The sequence below is a fragment of the Coccomyxa subellipsoidea genome, assembly GCF_000258705.1.
Source record: "Coccomyxa subellipsoidea C-169, whole genome shotgun sequence".
NCBI lineage: Eukaryota > Viridiplantae > Chlorophyta > Trebouxiophyceae > Coccomyxaceae > Coccomyxa > Coccomyxa subellipsoidea.
In genome coordinates, this window is record NW_005178034.1 from 1,468,569 (window position 1) to 1,488,412 (window position 19,844).

The window sequence follows — 19,844 nt, forward strand, 5'->3', positions numbered from 1 at the left end:
ATCATTGTTGTGCAGCGCCAAGCACCGCATGGACTGCCCAGCTAACTCTTTAGAGATCCCTGGCGCATCATATTTTTCTTCTCATTCTTGTACATGACTTGGGCAGCCACTTCTTTGCACAAGGCCACAGTTTCCCCAAAAGCGGGCAAGAGGTGAACAGAGTGCCACACCTGAAGGTCTTTCGTGATTTTCTATCAAGGTAGAGGTGTAGTTGTCGGTCTGCAGCAGCTGAAGGCCATTTGGTGGGCCGGCTACTAGATCAGCCAAGAAGTCCTCGCTGCAAATACATAGGGCAACTATGCCTTCGTTCAAGCACCTTCTGGAATGGCTTTGCAGGGATGCTGACAAGTACAGAATGCAAAGGAGTCTTAAGTACCCCTTGGACTCAAAAAGTCTGTCAAAAATTTATTGAAGGGACAAATCACCTGAAGAACAGTGGCCCTGGGCAAATATCGCTCCCTGCTGCCTTCCATTGCAAAATGGTGAGCTTGGGCATGTTGTCCTGTATGATGGTGATTAAACTGTCGTACATAATGCTTGGAGTTTCCCACACTTCAATGCAAATGTGAAGATGCCTCAGCTCTTGGCAGGCCATGATGGCAACCTGTAAGGAGGCACACAAAATACCTCACTGCACTCAGAGCAATCTAGAATACAGTGTCTGCAACTGACTTGGCAGACTATCAAAAAATTATGTTGCTTTTGTGAGGACTGGCTCATGAAAATGGGTTGTGTGCTACTCACCAGTATGTTGCACACTCTCTTTCCACGTCTGAGCGTTTCTGGCAGTAGATCGGGGCAGTAGATGTTCTCCAGCTTCAGCGTGGTAAGGGTGAACATACAGGGGACCAGAGCCAAACTGACGGACCCAATCAGTTTGGGATTTCTTGGCGCGCATTTTTCTTCTGGTGTACCGAGCGGTTCATCTGCAACCATTATGACCCATGTCATGCTCACTTTGGAACATTGCCATGCATGTAGCAGTACGGTGTGTCCCGCCGGCTGACAAACAAATTACTTGCATGTGCGCCAAGGACTGGCGCTCCTTGCCAGTGTCATCAAGTTTGGGCTGCGCTGGATTCCTCACCTGATGGTTTGAGGGTCATGCGCAAGTGCTTGACCTGCATACAGAACTTGTCCTCTCAATCTGCTGATAGAAGGAGCAGCAGCAAGAGTAATCATTGCATGGGTCGTGGGCTCAGCTTTGTCCAGCTTAGAGAGATAGGAGAGCAATTGTATATGAGCGAATTACCCTCATGCCATGGTTGACGGAGTGCCTCCTTATGAAGTTTTCCAGGGACAAAGCGTGGGACTCGTCACGCAGAAAGGCCTCGAGTCTGTCAGTAGCGGAAGCACACTTCCAGAGTTCCTTGCAGGTGCTGGTTGCGTTGCAAAGGTCCTGATGATCCAGATGACGGAATATTTTCCTTGTCACATCCAGGGGCAGTAGGCTGAAGATGCTCTTGCGCGGGCCCATTCTAGTGCCTGATCACCATGTTATGGTTAGCACTTTGTGAAAAAAGCAGTGCCGTAAATTTTGCTACAATGGCGGACGATGGCATCAATCAATCGAAGAGTGGATAACGATATATTTGTTATTGGGCTTCAGCATTACCCACTTGCTCTCGAATCGGTTTCAGTCTCAAGTTGCCAAAGGGGATCTCCGTAAGCTAGGTCCAACATGGACACCAATTCTTGCTCTTCACTCATGCTGCCACACGTCAGATAGTCCCCCAGTGATCAAATGCTCGGCCTTAGATATACTACGTGGAGCCACAAAGGACTATGAAATTCTGAAACTCACGAATGGAGTCAGCAAGCGACCCCTACAAAAGCTTGGGGGACCGTTCTGGGCCTCAATTAACCGCCCGATTTAATCGGTTTGGAACCCCTTCACCAAGAAGAATTGCGGCGAAGTAGTAAGCACGCTTGATAAAGGCACAGTATGAACTGCCAGTCTGCTACAAAAGCACCTAAGTGTGCAGGGAGCCTGGGCTGATCTCGGCAGATCTGCGCGAGATTGACCCTTGCTGGCAGTAGAATTGTGGCGCGCTCGCTGGTGTGACATAAAAAATCTTGTTGAGGCGTCTAAAACTCCCTCTCCAATCTTCAAAGCAGGTGTTAATAGAACACAGAGCAGGCGTTACAAACCCTATTAGCCCTAATAAGTTTGTCCTTTGCGATATTCCCTCTCTGCGTAGGGAAAGAATGTCATGATACAGCACTCAAATTGATTATTATTTGCATCTGAAGAGGACGGTGAAGGGCATGTGTGCACTTAGAGCATGAGTTGTTTGGGCACGCTTGATCAACCTTTGATCAACTGACGGAATGACGGTCGATATAACGGACCCCACAGTGGCCAGTGAGACTCAATTGAAAGACATAGAAAGGTTCCATGGGGCTTCCTTGCACGAGACTCCGACCGAGCTGTTGCAATTCGTTGTCGATCAGTCCAAAACCGCTGGCAACCAGGCATTCCGGGACAAGCGATACCAGGGTGAGCCTATAACAACCGGTATTTTAATTTGCTGGTTGTACAAGCTATGTGGCTTAATGTATAAATCCTTTACCAAGGATTCGTCAATGCATTGTTGCAGAGGCTATAAAACTGTACAGCCAAGCCATCGCTGGAGCACCGAAAGACGCATCGCTGTTTGCGAATCGCTCAGCAGCCTATTTGATGTTGGCTGCGAAGCAAGAAGCCCGGAACGACGCTGTGAAGGCCACGAGCTTGAAGCCGGACTGGCCAAAGGGCTTCTTCAGGTATCCCCTTTGTCCATCCTCCCAGCTGAACTCCTCAACTTGTCAACTTGATTCTCAGGCCCAGAAATCACACTGCTCAGTCACACTCACAGAGCCAATAGCCAGCCTCCAAGCAACGCAGGCCTCAGTATTCGTCAAAACAGGTGCTCTGGTTTGTTTGGAATGGGTCTCTAAACCAGTAGTGTCATCTAGAATTGTGATGGATCTGTGTTGCAGGTTAGGCATGACATGCCTGGCTATGTATCAGTATGGCCCAGCTGCCGCTGCTTTTGCCAGAGGGCTTTCCTTGGACCCCAGCAACAAGGAATTGGCTGCCAGAAAGGCCACAGCGGAGGCGCACAAATTGTACGAAGACGCCTGTCTCAAGGCTCAGCTGGGCGCGCATCGCCGCAACCTCGTCCTGAAGCTCCGAGCGGTGCGATCTTTAATCTCAATTCCAAATTTTGAACTTTACATCTTTGCGCTGACCCCAGCTGGCGGAGGACTGAGGTAAAAAGCTGAGCACCGTGCCCGCGGTTGATTGGGTCTTGCTTGGATCTGGGGAGTCCATCAAGGGGTAGGATGTGCGGCAGCCTTTACCTGCAGCTCGTCTGCAGACGCACCTTGGCTCTTGCAGGAACAGCCTGTCACAATAGTCCTTGTGCTAAGCTCTTGCTGTGCCAGCATGGTGGCTCCCTTTTGGCTGCCTTACAATGTCTCCTCTACTGTGCATGGAAGAATTATAGGGATGGCCTGCCCACCCTACAGGTGGAAGTCAATGCGTCTTTTCAAGGCAGCAATGCATTTCTCAATGCTGCCATTGAGGGGTGAAGGGTCAAGAAAGTAATACTGCGTCATGCGGGTTGTGTTGGGCAGCTTGTGGTGTGAGCAGGGCAGCTGCTGTTGCAGGTCAGGCGGCGCGAGCTGCAGGAGGGAATGGAGCGGCAATTCAAGCAGAGCATGACCGCTCCAGACTGGGACATGGAAGACTATGAATGGCAAGTCCCTCAATCCACATGCATTCCTGCTTTGCATGCTGTGATAGGTGGCTGCAGATAGAGGTCATCTGCTTGCTCAAGACCGGAGCCTGCTGTGATGGCCCTCGTTGCACAGTCACGTGGAATGTAAAAGATATTGGGGATTTCTGGTTGTATATGGAAAGTCTATTTATGCTGGCACCTGTCTTGCTTCAAGCGGCCTGCCTGCCTGTTGTGGCATATTTGTGCGTCGCTTGCATGGCCTAGAGGCACAGAACTGACCTTCTGCTTGATACACCATATTCTGCTCGTAAAGTGCAAAGCGCCCGTAGTTGCAGATAAGAGAGACAAATTAATAACAGGATGAAATGTATCGTTTTGCATGATGACTGCTGTGCAGGCGCCCGACCCTCTTCCCAGGCAGCAAGCTGAAGCGACTGGACAAGGCGCGATTCATGGCGGATCCCAGGGCGCGCATGCTCATGGGGTGCGCATGCCTTTCCATAATTGCAGCCCCTTGAACTGAATAAATAACATAAAAATAATGAAAAAAGAATAAGCACACACAAGACTGTGCAAGGCAGTGCGTATCTGAATCAGAAGTGCAGTCTGCCACCACTGTAACATACAGCATTGTGGTATTATCCCCACATTGTTTTGGTAGCAAAGCATGCCCAAGTGGAGTCAAGATGTGAAGAAATGATGGGGAATACTCAGCACCGTCCCTATTGCGCTGCGGCGGTCTGCAGGTATGTTAGTGCTCTGGCGGACCTAGCAAATCCAAAGGCAGCGCTGCCGCTGCTTGCTGATGAGCGCCGGCTGGCCGCCTATGAAGCCGCCATTGCTGCAGCCCTGATCGAGCAGCCAGGTGCGGGCAGGCGCCTTGTGTTTGAATTTCTGAGGACAGATTTGACTGCGAGGAAAAGAAGCATGCCAGTGCCCAGAAGGCAGTACCTTTACGCTGCGACAAAGATCCAATACCTGGGCAATATAAGCATGGCCTACATTATATTGGACTGCTTCGTGAGCAGCAGCGTCCCGTTATCACTGGCTTCCTCGCCACTCCAACCATCGCCACTCAAACCATCGCCACTTTGCTGATGCAAGCATGATGACTGAGCTTGTCAGTGATGCTCTAGCACTCACACACTGTTGCTGGGCGCTGGCAGGAGGTTTCATCTCACGCTTCAGCTTGGCTTCACTGAAGCCAGTATTTTCCCTGCCGAAGGAACACAATCACAATCTTCTGCTATCAAATGTCACGCAATGGATTATCTTCTGCTCTACAGGCGCGCACATTCTAGTGCTGGGAGCTGGCAGCGGCCTCCTCGCACTGATGGCGGCTCGCGCTGGTGCCGGCCGGGTGACAGCCGTTGAGCGCAGCCGCATGCTCTACAGAATGGCCCGGCAGGCGCTGGACGCCAATTTAGACGCGCCGGGAGCCGCCAATGTGCGCATTGTGGACTGCCCGCTGCGCTGCATCGGCGTGCAAGGTGTGCTCGGCAGGTCTACAATATCATGGAAAAGTTACCTTTACAGGGGGGACACTGTCGTTATCAGTAATAGCTACTTTTCCATCCTTCAAGGACTAGGTACGTCAAGCAACACCTGAATTCACAGGGTGACATTCCCTATGCTCAATGTTGTCAGCTGCATGAGGATGGAATGCTGTTTACGAAGACACTAGTCACGCGGAAAGTCTGCCTGGAGGTACTTGCGAGTCACAGGCATGGAGTCAAGCAGTGTTATTTCTAGTCCATGCGGTGACTTAGCGGGCCTTCGCTATGTGTGCGCGAGAAATCTAATAATCATTTATGGGTCAGCAGCATGTGGTTGCTGATATATTTCAGGCGAGGAGCTCCCTCCAGATGTGCAACAAGCTCTGGACGAGGAGATGAAGCATCATTCCAGCCGGGATGCAGCAGGTGCAGACAGTGCCAGTGCACCGGGTCCCCCCGCTGCAGCTGGGGCGGCTGCGGCTGCGGCGGCTAAGATCAAAGATGCAGCCGTCCTGCTGCCAGAGCGCGCAGATGTGCTTGTCACTGACCTGCTAGACCACAGGTGTACTGCAACCCTTCCACTGCTGCATGGAGAATTTCCAGGCTATTTGCTCTTTACCGACCAGGCTCATCCAACTTTGAGTTTCCGGGTGCAATGGCATGCATTCTTGGAGCACGTTATGATGGCTCTGAGATTCCTTTAAGAGTCAAGAAAGAGCCGAGAAAGACCAGCTTTGCATTGGAAAGGCCTGCAGACTCCATATAATTCTGCTAAGGCAGATCCTGACCAATGCAAGATATTTTATTAGCTGACTTTGGACGATGCTGTTTTGCTGCAGCGTGCTGGGCATGGGGTTGCTGATTGCACTGGACTATGCCAGCATCCACCTGCTGAAAAGGGGCGCGCGAGTGACTCCCACATTCCTGAGGGTGAGCAGAACTGTTCTGCCATCTACCTGCTGAGAAATTGCAACACAAACTACCATTACTATTTTTGTCATTACACGCCTTTCCTGCCAAAAGGCAAGGTACGTCCTGCAGACAAGCTGCAGTTAGTGGCTGCCCACAACCCTACCCCTTGTTGGACTCGCCAGATCCAAGCAAGACCGATTAGATCCAATCAGCCGTGGGCACAGTGCTCAGTATTTGTGCCGCCCCCCGCCAGCCGGGGCCTACGTTAAAAAAGAAACCCCCCAGTGACTGTCCAATCCTGAATCAGAGTTTTGCCCAATTGCTGCTCACAGCATCCTGACTTGCTGCTCATGCAGTGTGAAGCTTGGATCAAGTCATCCTTGTGTACAGCTGCATCACTATTCCTGGCGTGCTGTGCGCAGGTGAGGGCCATGTTGGTGGAGATGCGAATCAGTGATGTGTCAGGCTTTGACCTGTCGGGCCTCAACCGCTACCGCTGGAATGGCCACGAGAAGATTGACCTCAGCAGGTCCGACCAGGAATTAAATTCCCAATTCCCCCCTTCTCACACGTAATGACAGGGGACTAAAGACTACCCCTGTAGTCTATAGTACCCCCTGGTCATGAGCACTTCTGAATCAAATACTTGCAACTCTTGGTGAGCGCCATGATAGGCATCCGGCGTTGAACAAGGGTTTTGAGAATGCAAGTAGAGAGCTGCCAGTAGTGCACATTTACCAAAAAGCGCATAAAAGAATAGTTTCAAATATAGGAAAACAATGGCAAGTCCAATTTGACTACATGATTTCAAAGGTTTGCACTTTTGCAGGGTGCCGCACAAACAGCTGTCCAGTGCTTTCACAGCGATTGACTTGGACGTTCAGAGGCGCGTTGACTCGCTCTCAGGAGGCTGCTTGGGAGATGATGCCCTGCCTGACATCCTGTGGGAGTCTGACCGTACGCTCAAAGTCCCAGCAACCTGCAGCGGCCGGTGGAACGCTGTTGTCTTCTGGTTCAAGGTGGGATGCTCGCCTGTGAGGCATGCCACCTGCATGCTCCATTTTCTTTTCTTCTAGGCAGGCAAAGCAAGGAATGAGACCCTGGGGTAACTGCACAGATGGCCCAGGAAGGTGGCACCCACTGAGAATAAGCTGCATGACACGGGGCATGCAGATTCTGTCATGCCCAACACTTTGCACTTTGCAACGTGTGTAGGCTTCAGGCTGAGTGATATTGCGTGATGTGGTTTGCAGGTGACAACGCACGGAGACAGTCTGATCAGCACATGGAGCGAGGAGGGCGCGTCTGCAAAGGCGTGCACATCCTGGCAGCAGTGCGTGCAGTACCTTGACGAGACGCCCGTTACAAAGGTGCCACTCCAGTCTCCCCCTTGAGTATTGCAGCGTTCTCACCCATAAAACACACTTGTTTGTTGAACGGCTCTTCCTGACCTGTTGCCATATTATGAACCCCTTCTCTGCAAGTGCTATTTTGGCAAAGTACTCATCTTGGCAGCCATGACACGTGATTATTGCAGAAATTGGAGGGAGCCTGCATCCCTCGGTGCATTTCTTTGTCCGAGAGAGCATCACAATGGCGTAATAGTACAGCCTGAGTGAGTTTTATATGTTGTGGCAGGGATCAAAGGTGCCCGTGCGAGTGCGGCAGGACACAGGGCAGCTGCATTTTGCGGCAGAGGGCGGAGCAAAACGGCCTCGCCATGCTTGGGTGCCCCGCTGGCACTTTGACATGGTCCTGGACGGGTGAGTCATCTCTTTCTTCATGCAACCAATGCAGCTCTCAATCTGCGTGCATATTCGTGATCATAAGAAATTTAACTCTTCTCTTGTCAGTCTTTCGATGAGGATCTTTTCATAGCTGGCTGGCATAGTCTGCCAAGATGCATCGCGCCATAATAATATGTGCACTTGACGACTTAAGAGCTGCATAGCAGATCCCTACAAGTCTGCACCATGTAATATTCACACGCTGCACACGTCTGTGGCATTGTCACAATCTTGTGGCCACTGTTGTGCAGGATGAGGAATGAAGCGTATGAGAGGGCCATCACGCGGGCGATTGAGATCAAGCGCGGGCTCGGGGCCAAAAAAGTGAATGTGCTCGACATCGGCGCTGGATCCGGCATCCTCTCACTCATGGCCGACAGGTGATGCATTTTACTCTAATCTGAATAGCATGCAATCGTTTTCCTTCTTTTACATGCTGGAGATGCTGGCCCCGGCTGGCGGGGGGCGGTACAAATACTGAGCACCGTGCCCACAGTTGATTGGGTCTTGCTTGGATCTGGCGAGTCCAACAAGGGGTGGGATTGTGGCAGCCTTTAACTGCAGCTTGTCTGCAGGACGCACCTTGCCTCTTGGAAGAAATAGCGTGTAATAATACTAATAATAACATGCTGGAGATGAGGCCAGGTGCATGCGCACGCTGTGGGCGTTCACCGAGGCTGCCAGTTATTTGACCCTTGAATGACAATATCTGCGAACGTAAAAACCTTCCTTAAATGATTGAAGTGTGAGCAAAACTGACAAGGAAGACTTGCATCTCACATATTGTCTATCTTGCAGAGTGACAGATTGCTCGATTCTGACGGGTGTGCATGCATGCATTTAGGGCTGGCGCGGACAGAGTCATAGGGGCGGAGATCGGGCAGCACATGTGCGACGTGGCAGCGGAGGCAGTGGTCATGAACGGCTACGGAGCCAAGTGCCTGATGATCAACGAGGACGTGCGCCGCATCGATGCGGCTGCTAAACCGGATGGCACGCCGCCTGACTTGGAGCAGAAGGCCAACGTGTGCGTCTTTGAGGTCGGCACATGCCCGCACAAGCCACTATTATTATTATTATTACTATTGTTGTTGTTGTTATTATTATTATTATTATTACAAGCCACTATTGAGACACTTAATTCATCTACTGTAATCACTTGCGTCCTGAGCTACTTTATGTAGCCTCATTGAGTTGCCAAAATATCGGTCTCATAGTCTCAAAAGTACCCAGGGTGATAGGGCGGTGACTTGTAAGCTGGCAAGCCTGCTGACCACGAAATGTGCTCATTCTTGTCTTAACAGCAAGCGCTCCTGTGCAACACAATTTTTTATAAAAAATAATATAAGTAAATAAATAAATAAAGCAAATAAAATTTATATAAAATGTCATGCTTGTAGAGGTGGTTGAGAGCAGTAGAGCTCTATGGCTGCAGGTTTTTGACTCGGGGCTGCTAGGAGAGGGCGTGCTGCACCTGCTCTCCTGGGCCCATGCGCGCTTGCTCACCCCTGACTGCACCCTGGCAAGTTGTCCTCTACTTTGTTCTTGTTGTGAACTCTGCAAGCTTGTATTTGTCACACAACCTGCGTGAATGCCTCACCATTAAGCGCAGTGCAGATTTTGTACTAGCATCAGGCCTCACTTCAAGATACTGAGATGTTTGACAGACCTTGGTCATGCACAAATGACTGGTCGCTCGGACGCCCAATCAGTGAAATTGTTTTAAAAACTTGCTGGTGCAGAAAGGGCGCAGCAACAATATTTTGGCAGCGTAACACATCCAATTATGACCAACAAAATGACCTGGCATATGCGCAGTTGCCCACGCCTGCATCAACCTTCATTGCTGTTATCTAAGGAGTCGCATGAGAAAGATGAGAAAAATTTGAGAGGGTGAAAGACATGCAAGACATGCGAGCGCCAATCAGGGAATAACTTGCTTTGGGGCGGTAGATACGCTTGTGATTTTTGTTGGTGTGCAGGTGCCGATGGCAGCCACGGTGTACTGCCAGCCAATACAGATGCGCACAGAGCGCGTGCTGGGCTTTGACATGGCACAGGCTAACCAGTGGAGATGGCGCCCCGAGTATGAGGGCCTGGATCTGGCCCACATCAGGCAAGAAAACAGCTTTTTACCGAAAAAAGGGCATGACGATGAAGAGCTCGCTGTTGGTGTTGCAGTCTTGATGACATTCGATCATGCCTATATGATCATGCAATGCAATGACTGAACATTGACTAGGGTGTTGCCGCAAGAGGGGGTTGCACGCCACGAAAGCAAAATTGGTTGAGGGCTTGTCCTAAATTGACCCGGTCTGGGGCATCTGCGCAGGTCGCAGTGGAAGGCTCTTGGTTGTGTGACAGAGGTGTTTGCATTCGACTTCCATGAGGCAGAAGCCAACATGCAGGCGGCTGAGGTGGCCCTGCACATGACAGCGCACACCGGAGGCACATGCAACGCCGTCGCCTTCTGGTTCACCCTGCAGCTGGACGAGGAGACCGAACTGCACACCAGCCCCTACACAGACAAGGTGCTTTTCTTTTTGAAATGCAAATTCTAGCTCTGCATTTTCATGACGCACCTTGTCTTCTTGGCAGGAAGAGCGCGCATTATTGATGATCGTACCAATCATGCACGCACTTCTGCCCCTTTTTAAATGTGAAATTCATGGCAGTTTAGAGGAAACTTTTGAACGCACATTCTACTGCTTGCGTCCACCTGGCCAGGCTCTGGAGAAAGTAGTTTTCTTAAAGATTTTGCGTTTGTCTTTTCGAGTACTTGTTAAGTTGGGTGCAGCACTCACCCATTCTTCGTCCAGAATTGGAAGACCTGATTGACAAAGACAAGAGGGACAAAGACTGACAAACCAAAATGTGCGTGTTTTCAGGGACCCACATGGCAGCAGGCGGTGCAGTGGGTGGCAGAAGTACCTCTCGTGCCCGGGCAGCGGTTCACAGTGGTGGCAAAGCACGACACCTATGGCATCTCCTTTGCCTTGCAGAGGGATCAGCCTGCCGCAAACGCTGTCACAGCGAGAGGAATTGAGAGTGCGTCACCCTTGTGGGTAAGCAGCTCCCAGTACTTTTCAGAGTTCTAAAACCCCTGTCAAACACACTTGTCATCACACAGATTCTTGGATTACTGCTGCACTATATGAGAACCTGAATGAGGCTCTCTCTGGCCAGTGTGAAATCATTTGATTCAGGAGGGGAAGTTCCTTAAATTGATTTGTTTTCTGGGGATAATCCATGGGTTTTAAATATGCAGTTGTTGCTAGGCGAACCCTTTCCTTCAGGACTGGAACACATGTGATAATGAAAGGTGGGAGAGGAAGTATTTATTCTGCAGAGAATGACAGATTGTCTGGAGCGCAGGACCCTTGGTGGAAGGCAACCTTTGATGAGGTGGGTAAGGTGAACGAGAAGATCTCAAGGGCGGCAGTGCAGAATCCCCTGGAATACAGGGCCACAGCGCTGGCCGCAGTTCAGATCGGCAGCCGGCCCCACGATCTGGGCTTGGATGCTGAGCAGGCAGCCGCCTTCTGCACTCGTTTCATGAGTTGACTGGCCTTGTTATAAGCTGAGGGCATAGTATGCCCAAAGGGCAGCCTCATATTGAAGTCACTGTGAAGGACTCTCATTATGCTAATCTTGACCCAAACAGTTCCATCTGTCGACTGTGAAACGGAGCTGCATGCTGTTGTCCGCAGTTCTTGATCAGCATCACTTCTTGGATGGTGCCGTTCTGGATAGATGTAGAGTGCCTGCAAAATGAGCTGGAACTTACAAGGATGTGACAGGGTCGAGAGTTCGTCTGTCAGTGCTATGATCTCACCGCAGTCTGCATCAAAGGGCCATCGATGCAGATATCTGCATCCGGATCTGCTCATCCACTGTGGCACATGTGTACACCTTGTGACATCAAATGAAAATTTAAAAGCCGCAGAAAAAGGGCGCACGCCGGCTAGCACAGTGGTTGCAGATGTGAATGGCATCATCGCAGGATTGGAGCTACAATCAGGCTGAATCAGCCTATTTTAGGTGCCATGAAAGCGAGCTATGATGCATGTTGCACAACATTTCCCATTGGCTGCATGCCAAACCCAATACGGCATCGACCCTAGTAAAGGGGTGTTAACATCGAAGACCGACAGCTCAGCTGACTGGGGTTTGTTGCTTCTAAACAAAGTGGCCTGGGCTGGGCGTCCTTTGTCCTGAGGAGAGCTGTATTGGCCGGCATAGAAGGTGCATCGTGTGCGGCGTTCATGTAGGTGGAAGGGGGAGTTGTTTCCATATCAGTAGAGCCCTGATGGTGGGATTGCCAACGGGCAGCTTGGAGCTTGCAGCCTTTGGCGCTTCAAAACTGGGTCTTGACAAGGAGTTGGAGGCATGCCTGAACAAGGAGCCCGGAGCACTGAACCGTCGGGACGAAAAGGGTGAGAGTCGCACCTTGACCAAAGAGTGCGCGCGTTGCAAGACAGTGGCGGCTTCTCTCCACGGGCTAGGAGTCAGTGACGGCACGCTTGGAATCAGACATGTGCATGTACTTGGGGCTCTTCAATGCACCGCCCAAGTGTACCTCACCCTCCAACCCAGTGAGCGTTTGTATCTATTTATTGGAAGCCCTATAGAGACAACAGAATATCTCGGGGTCCCTTACGCCAAAGGTGGACAGTGAATTACATTTCAAGATATCATTAGTTCTCTAGAAACACTGATGGTTCTGCTATCTATGGTTATGGTAGGGGCAGACTAGGATGGATGTCACCTACCAGAAGCTGCTTGAGAATGCTGCTCAGTGACCTCAATTTTAAATCTGTTGAGGACGTAGCAGTTTGAAAAGCAGTCAAAACTTGCAGGAGAGGCGTATACGCAGTGTGGACATCTGGTGTTTGACACGTCTGATTGGGCTTGACCTGACTGTATGATGGGTGCAGGGCGGGCTTGCCTGCATCATACTGCGAGCTACGGGTTCGAACACTGCCTAGACGTCCTGTTGGGCCGCCCAGACATCGAAACAGATGCAAAGGACTGCTTGGGGGACACAGCGCTGCACCTAGCAGCTATCAATGGCTTCCCTATGTGTGCCTTCAACCTCACAAAAGCCGCACCTGAAACCTGCCTCATCGCCAACAACGCGGGGCAGACGGCTATAGATGTGTCAGTAGCAAACGACCGAGGAGAGGTGCGCCCTGTTGCTTTCGTTTTCTCACCAGTCTCCTGGAGGATGGCGTTGTCACTTCATAAATCATGCATGTTGCAAGGTGTGCCAGGTACTCTCTTGTTACATAACGAAGGCTAATATGCTAATTGGCTTGGCAGGTCTTGAACGCGATGCTACTGGCGTGCGCTGGGATAAATTCAGCTGAGGCAGTCGAGTCCATCTCCGCCCTGCTGGAGGCTGGTGCAGTGCCAGACACCTGGGCGCCCAATGGAAGCTCGGTGCGTTTCCATGGCATTGATGATGTTCTCAATTCTGTCTAACATTTGTACCCCTCACTTGAGGCTGCTACACTGCTATGTCACTAGCTTCTTGTCCAACGTGCTGTCCCAAGATCGAGGATACGAAAGCAGATACACTTTTTTCCCTCAGAGATTTTCACGATTGTGTTTGCTGGATCTGTTCAGGCACTGATGCTGGCGGCGGCTGTGGACAGTGTAAATGCTCTCCAGGTGCTGCTGAAGAACGGCGCCACTGTCGAACTCCAGGTAATACAACACTGTCTTTTCTGCAGCATTTGTCTGCACCGAAGTTGTTTGGATGAAGCAGATTGTAGCAGAGGGCGCAAACCACCATCTGCTGTGATCACTTTGTCTGTGTTGGAGGAGTGCATCGTGAAATTCCTGCTTCGCTTCACTGGGATGGAGGCCATGCAAGACCCAGTGATCAGGGTCACATCTGCAGCTAGGAAACCTCCTCCTGCGTACACATAAACGTTCATCTCAACAGTGTCAAGCAGCGCTCCACTCCCAGGTGTTGGAGCCTTGAGAGTTGTGATGGAATGTCTCAGAGCTGTGCGGCGTGACTCACAGCTGTGCGTTGTGAAATCGCAGGATGCCCTGGGGCGGACAGCGCTGATGTTTGCAGCGGGCAGCGGCGCAGTCGGGGCGCTCAAGGCGTTGCTGGATGCCGGGGCCTCGCTGGCAGCGCGCGACCGGCGGGGCAAGGGCATCCTGGACTATGCGCCCCCAGAGTCTCCAGTCCGCACCATCCTGGAAGACAGGTCAGCGCTTTTTTAGCCCTCCTGTAAATGCTCTCACCGGGTGTTTCACGTGCATCTGTATGTCGGACACAACGCATCTCTTCCATCCTCCTTCAGAGGAGTCATCGATGTTGATAAGTTTCATGGGAGATGTGGCCTCTTTGAAAATGAAGAGGACACAAGGATTGCAACGTCAACATTGAATGAAGTATCTTGGGGGCTGCCAGTGGCGCATGACATGTCGGTGCCAATTAGGTGTTTTATCAATTGGGCGTGTGTGAGATTGGATGACATGGCTGCGCAGGATGAAGGTGCTGGAGGCGGCTGCCGAGCAGCTGCAGGCGGCGCTGCTGGCCAGCCTGGACGAGGAGTCCTCCAGCAAGGCGCAGCAGGCGGCAGCCTCCAAGGCCAAGCGCAAGGGTGGCAAGAAGGGCAAAAAGGGCAAGAAGGACGGCGCCACCACACCGGCCGCACAGCCGCCGCCCAGCGCAGAACCCACTGCCCCCCAAGAGGAGTCAAAAGAGCTGCCTGCCTCCAAGGAAGAGGCACAGAAGGCAGGTCTCAGTGGGCGGCCAGAGGAGCCGCAGTCAGAGGCAGAGTCGGACAGCACAGCGGCGGAGGATGACAGGGGGACAGTAACAACTGCGGCCGCGTGTATTTCACTTGAGGCCCTGGGCCTGCACAAGGATGCCCGAGCAAGCACGAGCGAAGATGAGGAGGACTGGAAGGTGCGGCGATCTCCTTTGCCCATCTGCTGTCCAGCACTTCAAGTATAGCGTATATTCATGTTTGGTGGTGCTGGAATTTAGTCATATTGCAACGTTCAGCTGGACGCTACTGGGGTGGGAGGGCCGTGCATTGCGAGGCAATGCATGTGTGAAGCACTAAGAACTACTTTCAAGATATTTTCTGCACAAATTGCACTGCCCAGGGCTTTGGAGTACCAAGATAATAATAGACATATTTGCATGTTGCAGGTGGTTGGCAAATCGGCACGCAAGCTCCACGGGAAGGGCACGGTCCTGGCGGCGCAGCCGTCGACGCAACAGCCGCAGCCGTCATCCCAGCAGCAGCTGACCGGCACAGCGACTCCCCCGCAGCAGCGGCCGGCGCCGTACAAACGCTGTCCTTCCGCCACGTCCCTCTCCGACTCCACATGCTCCGTAGAGTCCGAGCAGTCCATGGCCAGCGCCTCCGGCCCCTTGCACCATCATCACACAGCGCAGCAACACCATGTACCCTCCCAGCAGCAGCAGCAGCATCAGCAGCAGCAGCAGAGCGGCGCCTCGTCGCAAGCCGCCGCAGCACCGGCACGGCCCGCGGCGGCGACCCCGCCAAAGCCGGCCCCACCGCGCGCAGCGAGTCTGCTGGCCAAGCACAATGCGGGCGCTGCCACGCATGCAGGCAGCAGCAGGGGCGGCCCGGCCTCCACTGCTGGGCCAACCGGCAAGCAGACAGTCAGTCCCCAGGTGGCATCTCCCCAGCAGAGGGCGGACACCTGGGCGGGGAAGGTGGCCGGCACGTCGCCCAAGCCAAGCAATGCAGCAGGGAGTGCGACAGGGGAGCAGTGTACCACCAGCCAGCCCAGCCACCAGAGAGATCCGCCCTGCGCCAAGCCGCAGTCGCGGACTCCAACGGCGTGCGGCGCGGCCGGCCGCTCGACGTCGCTGCCGGCCCTGGACGTGGCGCCGCAGCCGACGGCGGCCAATGAGCTGGCGGCCGCGCGCGCGGATGCGGCGGTGGCGCGGCGCGAGTGCCTGCTGCTGGCTGCGGAGGTGGAGAGGCTGCAGACGGCGCTGGCGTGCAGCGAGGCCGCTCGGCAGCAGGAAGTGGCCCGGCTGTTGCAGAAGGCCGCGCACCATGAGTCGCTGGTGCGCCGCAGCCCGCTGGTTATTCTTATATATGAAGGTATTCAGTGTGTGTGTGTATGTGTGTGTAGGTGTGCTGTAAGTATGTGCAGCTTTCCGACATCCGATCATCTCTGCATGCAGATGTCATGTGTAGCATGTCCATGAAACAGAGGAGGGCATCCTGTTCCTGCCTGCATCTCCTTAAATTGCTACAGTGTCCCCCACCTGCAATTAGCTTGTGTCCTCCGACTGTCAAGACAGGGTTCAGACAGGCAAAATCTAATGGATGAGCTCATTTCTTTTTGAAAAGCCTTTGTTTCAGGCGGTGGAGGAGGCGGTGCGACAGGAGAAGGCTGCGATGACGGGGCGGCTGCTGAGCACCTTTGAGAGCCTCAAGGGCCTGAACGTGCTCCCAGGCCAGCCGGCCGCCACCGCGCCGGCCGCTCCCAAGGGCCTGATGGGAACGCTGCTGGACGTTCAGTGCGGCGCCGTCATCGGTAGTCATCGCGCGCAGCCGCCCGCGGGGATCCCTCCCGCCGAGCCCTTCAGCGCGTTCGGCTCACCCCCCAGGGCAGGCCACAACATGGCGGGCGCCGCCAGTCTAGGCGCGGAGCTCAGCTCGCTGCTGTGCGGCATGGGCGCGGGTCTCGCGGCGATTCCACCGCCTCTCAACGGCTCGACGCCCCCGGAAGTGTTTGCCCCGGCGCCCCTCGGCCGCTGCAACTCTGCTGCGCAACCCGCGGCCGAGCCCTTCTCCTTTTTTAACGGATCTAGCAGCATCTGGAAGTGAATGTCAAAGGTCAAAGGTTCAAGGCAAGATGGAGCAGTCCCTGTGAGCAGTTCATGAATCGACAAGAGAGTTTTGGGGCAGGGGTTGTGTCATCTTGCAAAAATAGGAGTATCTTGCACCGTGCCAAACGCATGTTTGTACCAAGAAAGCCCGAACGGAATTCAAGCCATCCAAGCAGTTCTCGGTGTCTGCACCACGCTGGAGTGAGCACCTGGAGTGAGGTGCTTCTTCTGGCTGGCTGTCCAGTAATTATCTTAGGGCAAGGCAGCACCGGCGATTCAAGCGTTGCATAGCATTTTATTGCCAGATCTTGGCGTGTACAGAAGCAGCCCATTCGTTTCTTTTCAGAAGCCAGTGTTTTCCCCACTCTGTTCTCGTTTGTCTAGGGCATTTTGCTGTCCTTCGAGGCAGGCTGAGAGTGTCTAGGCAAGTGTTGGAACAGAAACTACCTGTACAGTAAGCCTTGCAGGGTGGATGTACCTTTGTATATCAGCTGCAAGTTGGACCAAAATCCTAGCTTGGCTGTGTACTTGTATGTTTGTTTGTATCCTGCCATCTTTAGTGTGTCAGGTGCTTAGTACCTGTTTGCAATGACTTGCATGCTAGCAGTATTTGCGCTCGATCAGCTTCAAGCAAGTTGTGTTGTTTGCACTTTGAGTCTCTCTCCCTTGTGAGCTTCAAGCATCTTGAGGATCAGGGGTGTGCTAGACTTTCCAAGAGACAGAAGGTAGCATTGATGCCTTGCTGGGCCTGAAAAACGAGTCCCAGATAGTGAAATTGCGCCACCCACTCAAGAGGCTGCCCATTGCACACCCATTCAGAAAGGGCCAGGCCACACCTGGGAGAACACTAGAACTTTTGTCTTCTCAACACTGATGAGCATGCCAGTTGCCGCAAAAATTTGCACAGTACCTTCAATAAGAACTTGCAATTTGCAAGTTGCAAAGCCAAAGACATTCAATTGGAATGGGAACTACAGAAAGTGACTAAGCGCCACGTCATCATTGTCAGCTTGAAAATGAGATGCACAGCTGAGTAGTGATTCACTACTAGTGAAGTCATTTCACCCTGACAGACTTCACGGTGCGTGAACACAAATCAGAGCAACATCGGGAAGCGGCAGCAGAAGTATAACATGTAGCTCAAGCTTCTAACGCAATGCATGCTCTGCTGGCCACTATTGCGGTGACACTGCTTCTGTGCACATCTTTTGTGCACTGCGCTTCTGCGACCTCTGCAGAAGTTCTTCCACTTCCAAACCCAGGAAATGCTTTCACTTTTGACCATTCTCTCCAGGTGGGCCGTGGACGACGTCTGATGTACAGATGTAGAAATTCAAATTCAGTCTTCATTTGCCAGAAGAAGTCCTACCGTAGAGTTGCAGTACCATGCTGCTCATATAAACATCAAAGTAATACCTAGGACAGTGATGAGGCAAAGAATTTGGAAGATAACAATACGAGGCGCAGGGTCTGGCGGACAAGTTGAAGGAAGCTTTGTTGGAGCTGCAACACAAGAAACTGAAACAGGTACGTCAGTCCTCGTCACAATGTTATTAAGATATCTGATAGCGAGTTCATCAGATAGACTGTACAGGAGCAGCAGGTGAAGTGCAGTATTCCCATCAGGGCACTCAATATGTGAAGGTGGCATAGGTGGTATCAATATGCAATAAATCTTTTCCAATCGTTTTTGTAGACTCTGTTGGACCCATATGTCCATTGTCCTGTGCTCACACTTTGACACAAACTGTTGTTTACGGCTTGGTCTGCTTGCAAACAAACATTAAGTCAGGACAGTGAAGGAAAACTTGCTATTGTGCTCAGGTGACCACAACACCTTCACCAGAATGGACAACTCCAGCAGCTGCGCTTGAGACATCCACCCCTGCACCCTCAACCCCGCCGCCAAGCACCCCTGCAACCCTAAGCACAACCGCGCTACCCCTGCCTACATCCACTCCAGCTCCCTCCACCAATCCCCCAACCACCCCACCAACGCCGTCATCGTCAGCCGCTGCTGCCACAACAAGTGCAACCCAGCCGCAGACAAGCGCCGCACTTGTCACAACGCTAACACCCGTCCCGACATCCTCTGGAACCTGCATCCCCGGTGGCGGCTCCTGTGCTTCAAACTCAAGTACTAATGGCCAGGTTTGCTGCAGCGGAATCTGCCGGCCGGGCACTGCGAATGGCACTATTCTGCCGCGGTGTGCTTAAGATCGACCATGGTCTGCGGGCCTGATGAGGTTGTAATTGGGATGGCCAGCCCATGCATGACAACTAGCTTGCTTTGTGATTGGCTTGTCACATCTAGGGTGCCTTGCGCAATGTGATACCTTGTGTACTGTGCGGGAGACTCTTTGTGAAAATGATTGCCATGGTGGCCAAGGAACTTCCGGGGTCTTGTATATCTTGTATATCAGCTGCAACCGCGCGCAACCCCTTTCTGCTCATTTGCATCTTTAAGTAATTAAAGGATGCCGCTACACCGATTTCACACCCACAAACACGCGTAGCAAAGCTTTCAGACGTCATTGTACACCCTTGACACACCCAGTTTGTCACCACCGTGTCCAACGTGTCAAAAATTACACGTCGGACACGCACACCCAGTTCGTCATCACCTCCCAGCCAGCGTGTCCATCGCGATCGTGTCAGCAATTACACGTCCGACACGCGTGTCACCCACGTGTCCACCCCCTCTCATCCGCTTTCCACCCACTGCATCACAATGTGATGCAGTGGGTGATGATCACATGTGTCCAATGAGGTGTAATCTGCACGTGTCAAGAGGTGTTCAATTGAAGCTGTGGATGCTTGCAAGCTATGGATGATCTGAGCTCGCGAGACCTGTTTGGCATGCAGTGATGCACTCGTATGCCATTGGAGGTATTGACCGGGCGTGGCAAGCGACACCTGCGATTGTCAAGCTTGGCGGAAACGTAGCTGTGAAACCTTGTAACTAACTGCTTGAAGCATGGCGAGACACAAAATGTTCAGACCTATGTCACGTGACGGGCACAAGTGAAGGAAGGAAGGAAGATTACATCACTCTCCAGCCGCCTAGGGCTGATTGGAT

At 52.4% G+C, this 19,844-nt stretch overlaps 5 protein-coding genes across 5 annotated transcripts; 4 read left to right on the top strand and 1 right to left on the bottom strand.

Annotated features, from left to right (window-relative positions):
• Positions 1-2,433: 2,433 nt before the first annotated feature.
• Positions 2,434-3,085, top strand: COCSUDRAFT_9280 (TPR-like protein; the record flags this gene model as incomplete). Its single annotated transcript, XM_005647326.1, has 3 exons — positions 2,434-2,500; positions 2,601-2,766; positions 2,983-3,085. Coding segments are annotated over 3 exons (336 nt in total), but the record flags the coding sequence as incomplete, so codon positions are not given.
• An 814-nt stretch (positions 3,086-3,899) lies between these two features.
• On the top strand, positions 3,900-7,360 carry COCSUDRAFT_83709 (hypothetical protein; the record flags this gene model as incomplete). Its single annotated transcript, XM_005647424.1, has 9 exons — positions 3,900-3,906; positions 4,143-4,209; positions 4,472-4,590; positions 5,012-5,215; positions 5,573-5,783; positions 6,061-6,151; positions 6,556-6,662; positions 6,963-7,152; positions 7,349-7,360. 9 exons carry the CDS (start codon positions 3,900-3,902, stop codon positions 7,358-7,360), a joined length of 1,008 nt encoding a protein of 335 aa, XP_005647481.1.
• A 522-nt stretch (positions 7,361-7,882) lies between these two features.
• On the top strand, positions 7,883-10,754 carry COCSUDRAFT_83710 (hypothetical protein; the record flags this gene model as incomplete). Its single annotated transcript, XM_005647425.1, has 6 exons — positions 7,883-7,896; positions 8,172-8,300; positions 8,765-8,960; positions 9,903-10,006; positions 10,253-10,451; positions 10,740-10,754. The coding sequence occupies 6 exons, from the start codon at positions 7,883-7,885 to the stop codon at positions 10,752-10,754; spliced, it is 657 nt and encodes a 218-aa protein (XP_005647482.1).
• Positions 10,755-12,850: 2,096 nt separating this feature from the next.
• Positions 12,851-13,108, top strand: COCSUDRAFT_9750 (hypothetical protein; the record flags this gene model as incomplete). The annotated part of the gene is made up of 1 exon (XM_005647327.1): positions 12,851-13,108. A coding segment is annotated over one exon (258 nt), but the record flags the coding sequence as incomplete, so codon positions are not given.
• Positions 13,109-18,519: 5,411 nt separating this feature from the next.
• COCSUDRAFT_63966 (hypothetical protein) lies at positions 18,520-18,870 on the bottom strand (the record flags this gene model as incomplete). Its single annotated transcript, XM_005647328.1, has 2 exons — positions 18,520-18,531; positions 18,718-18,870. The coding sequence occupies 2 exons, from the start codon at positions 18,868-18,870 to the stop codon at positions 18,520-18,522; spliced, it is 165 nt and encodes a 54-aa protein (XP_005647385.1).
• Between the last annotated feature and the right edge of the window lie 974 nt (positions 18,871-19,844).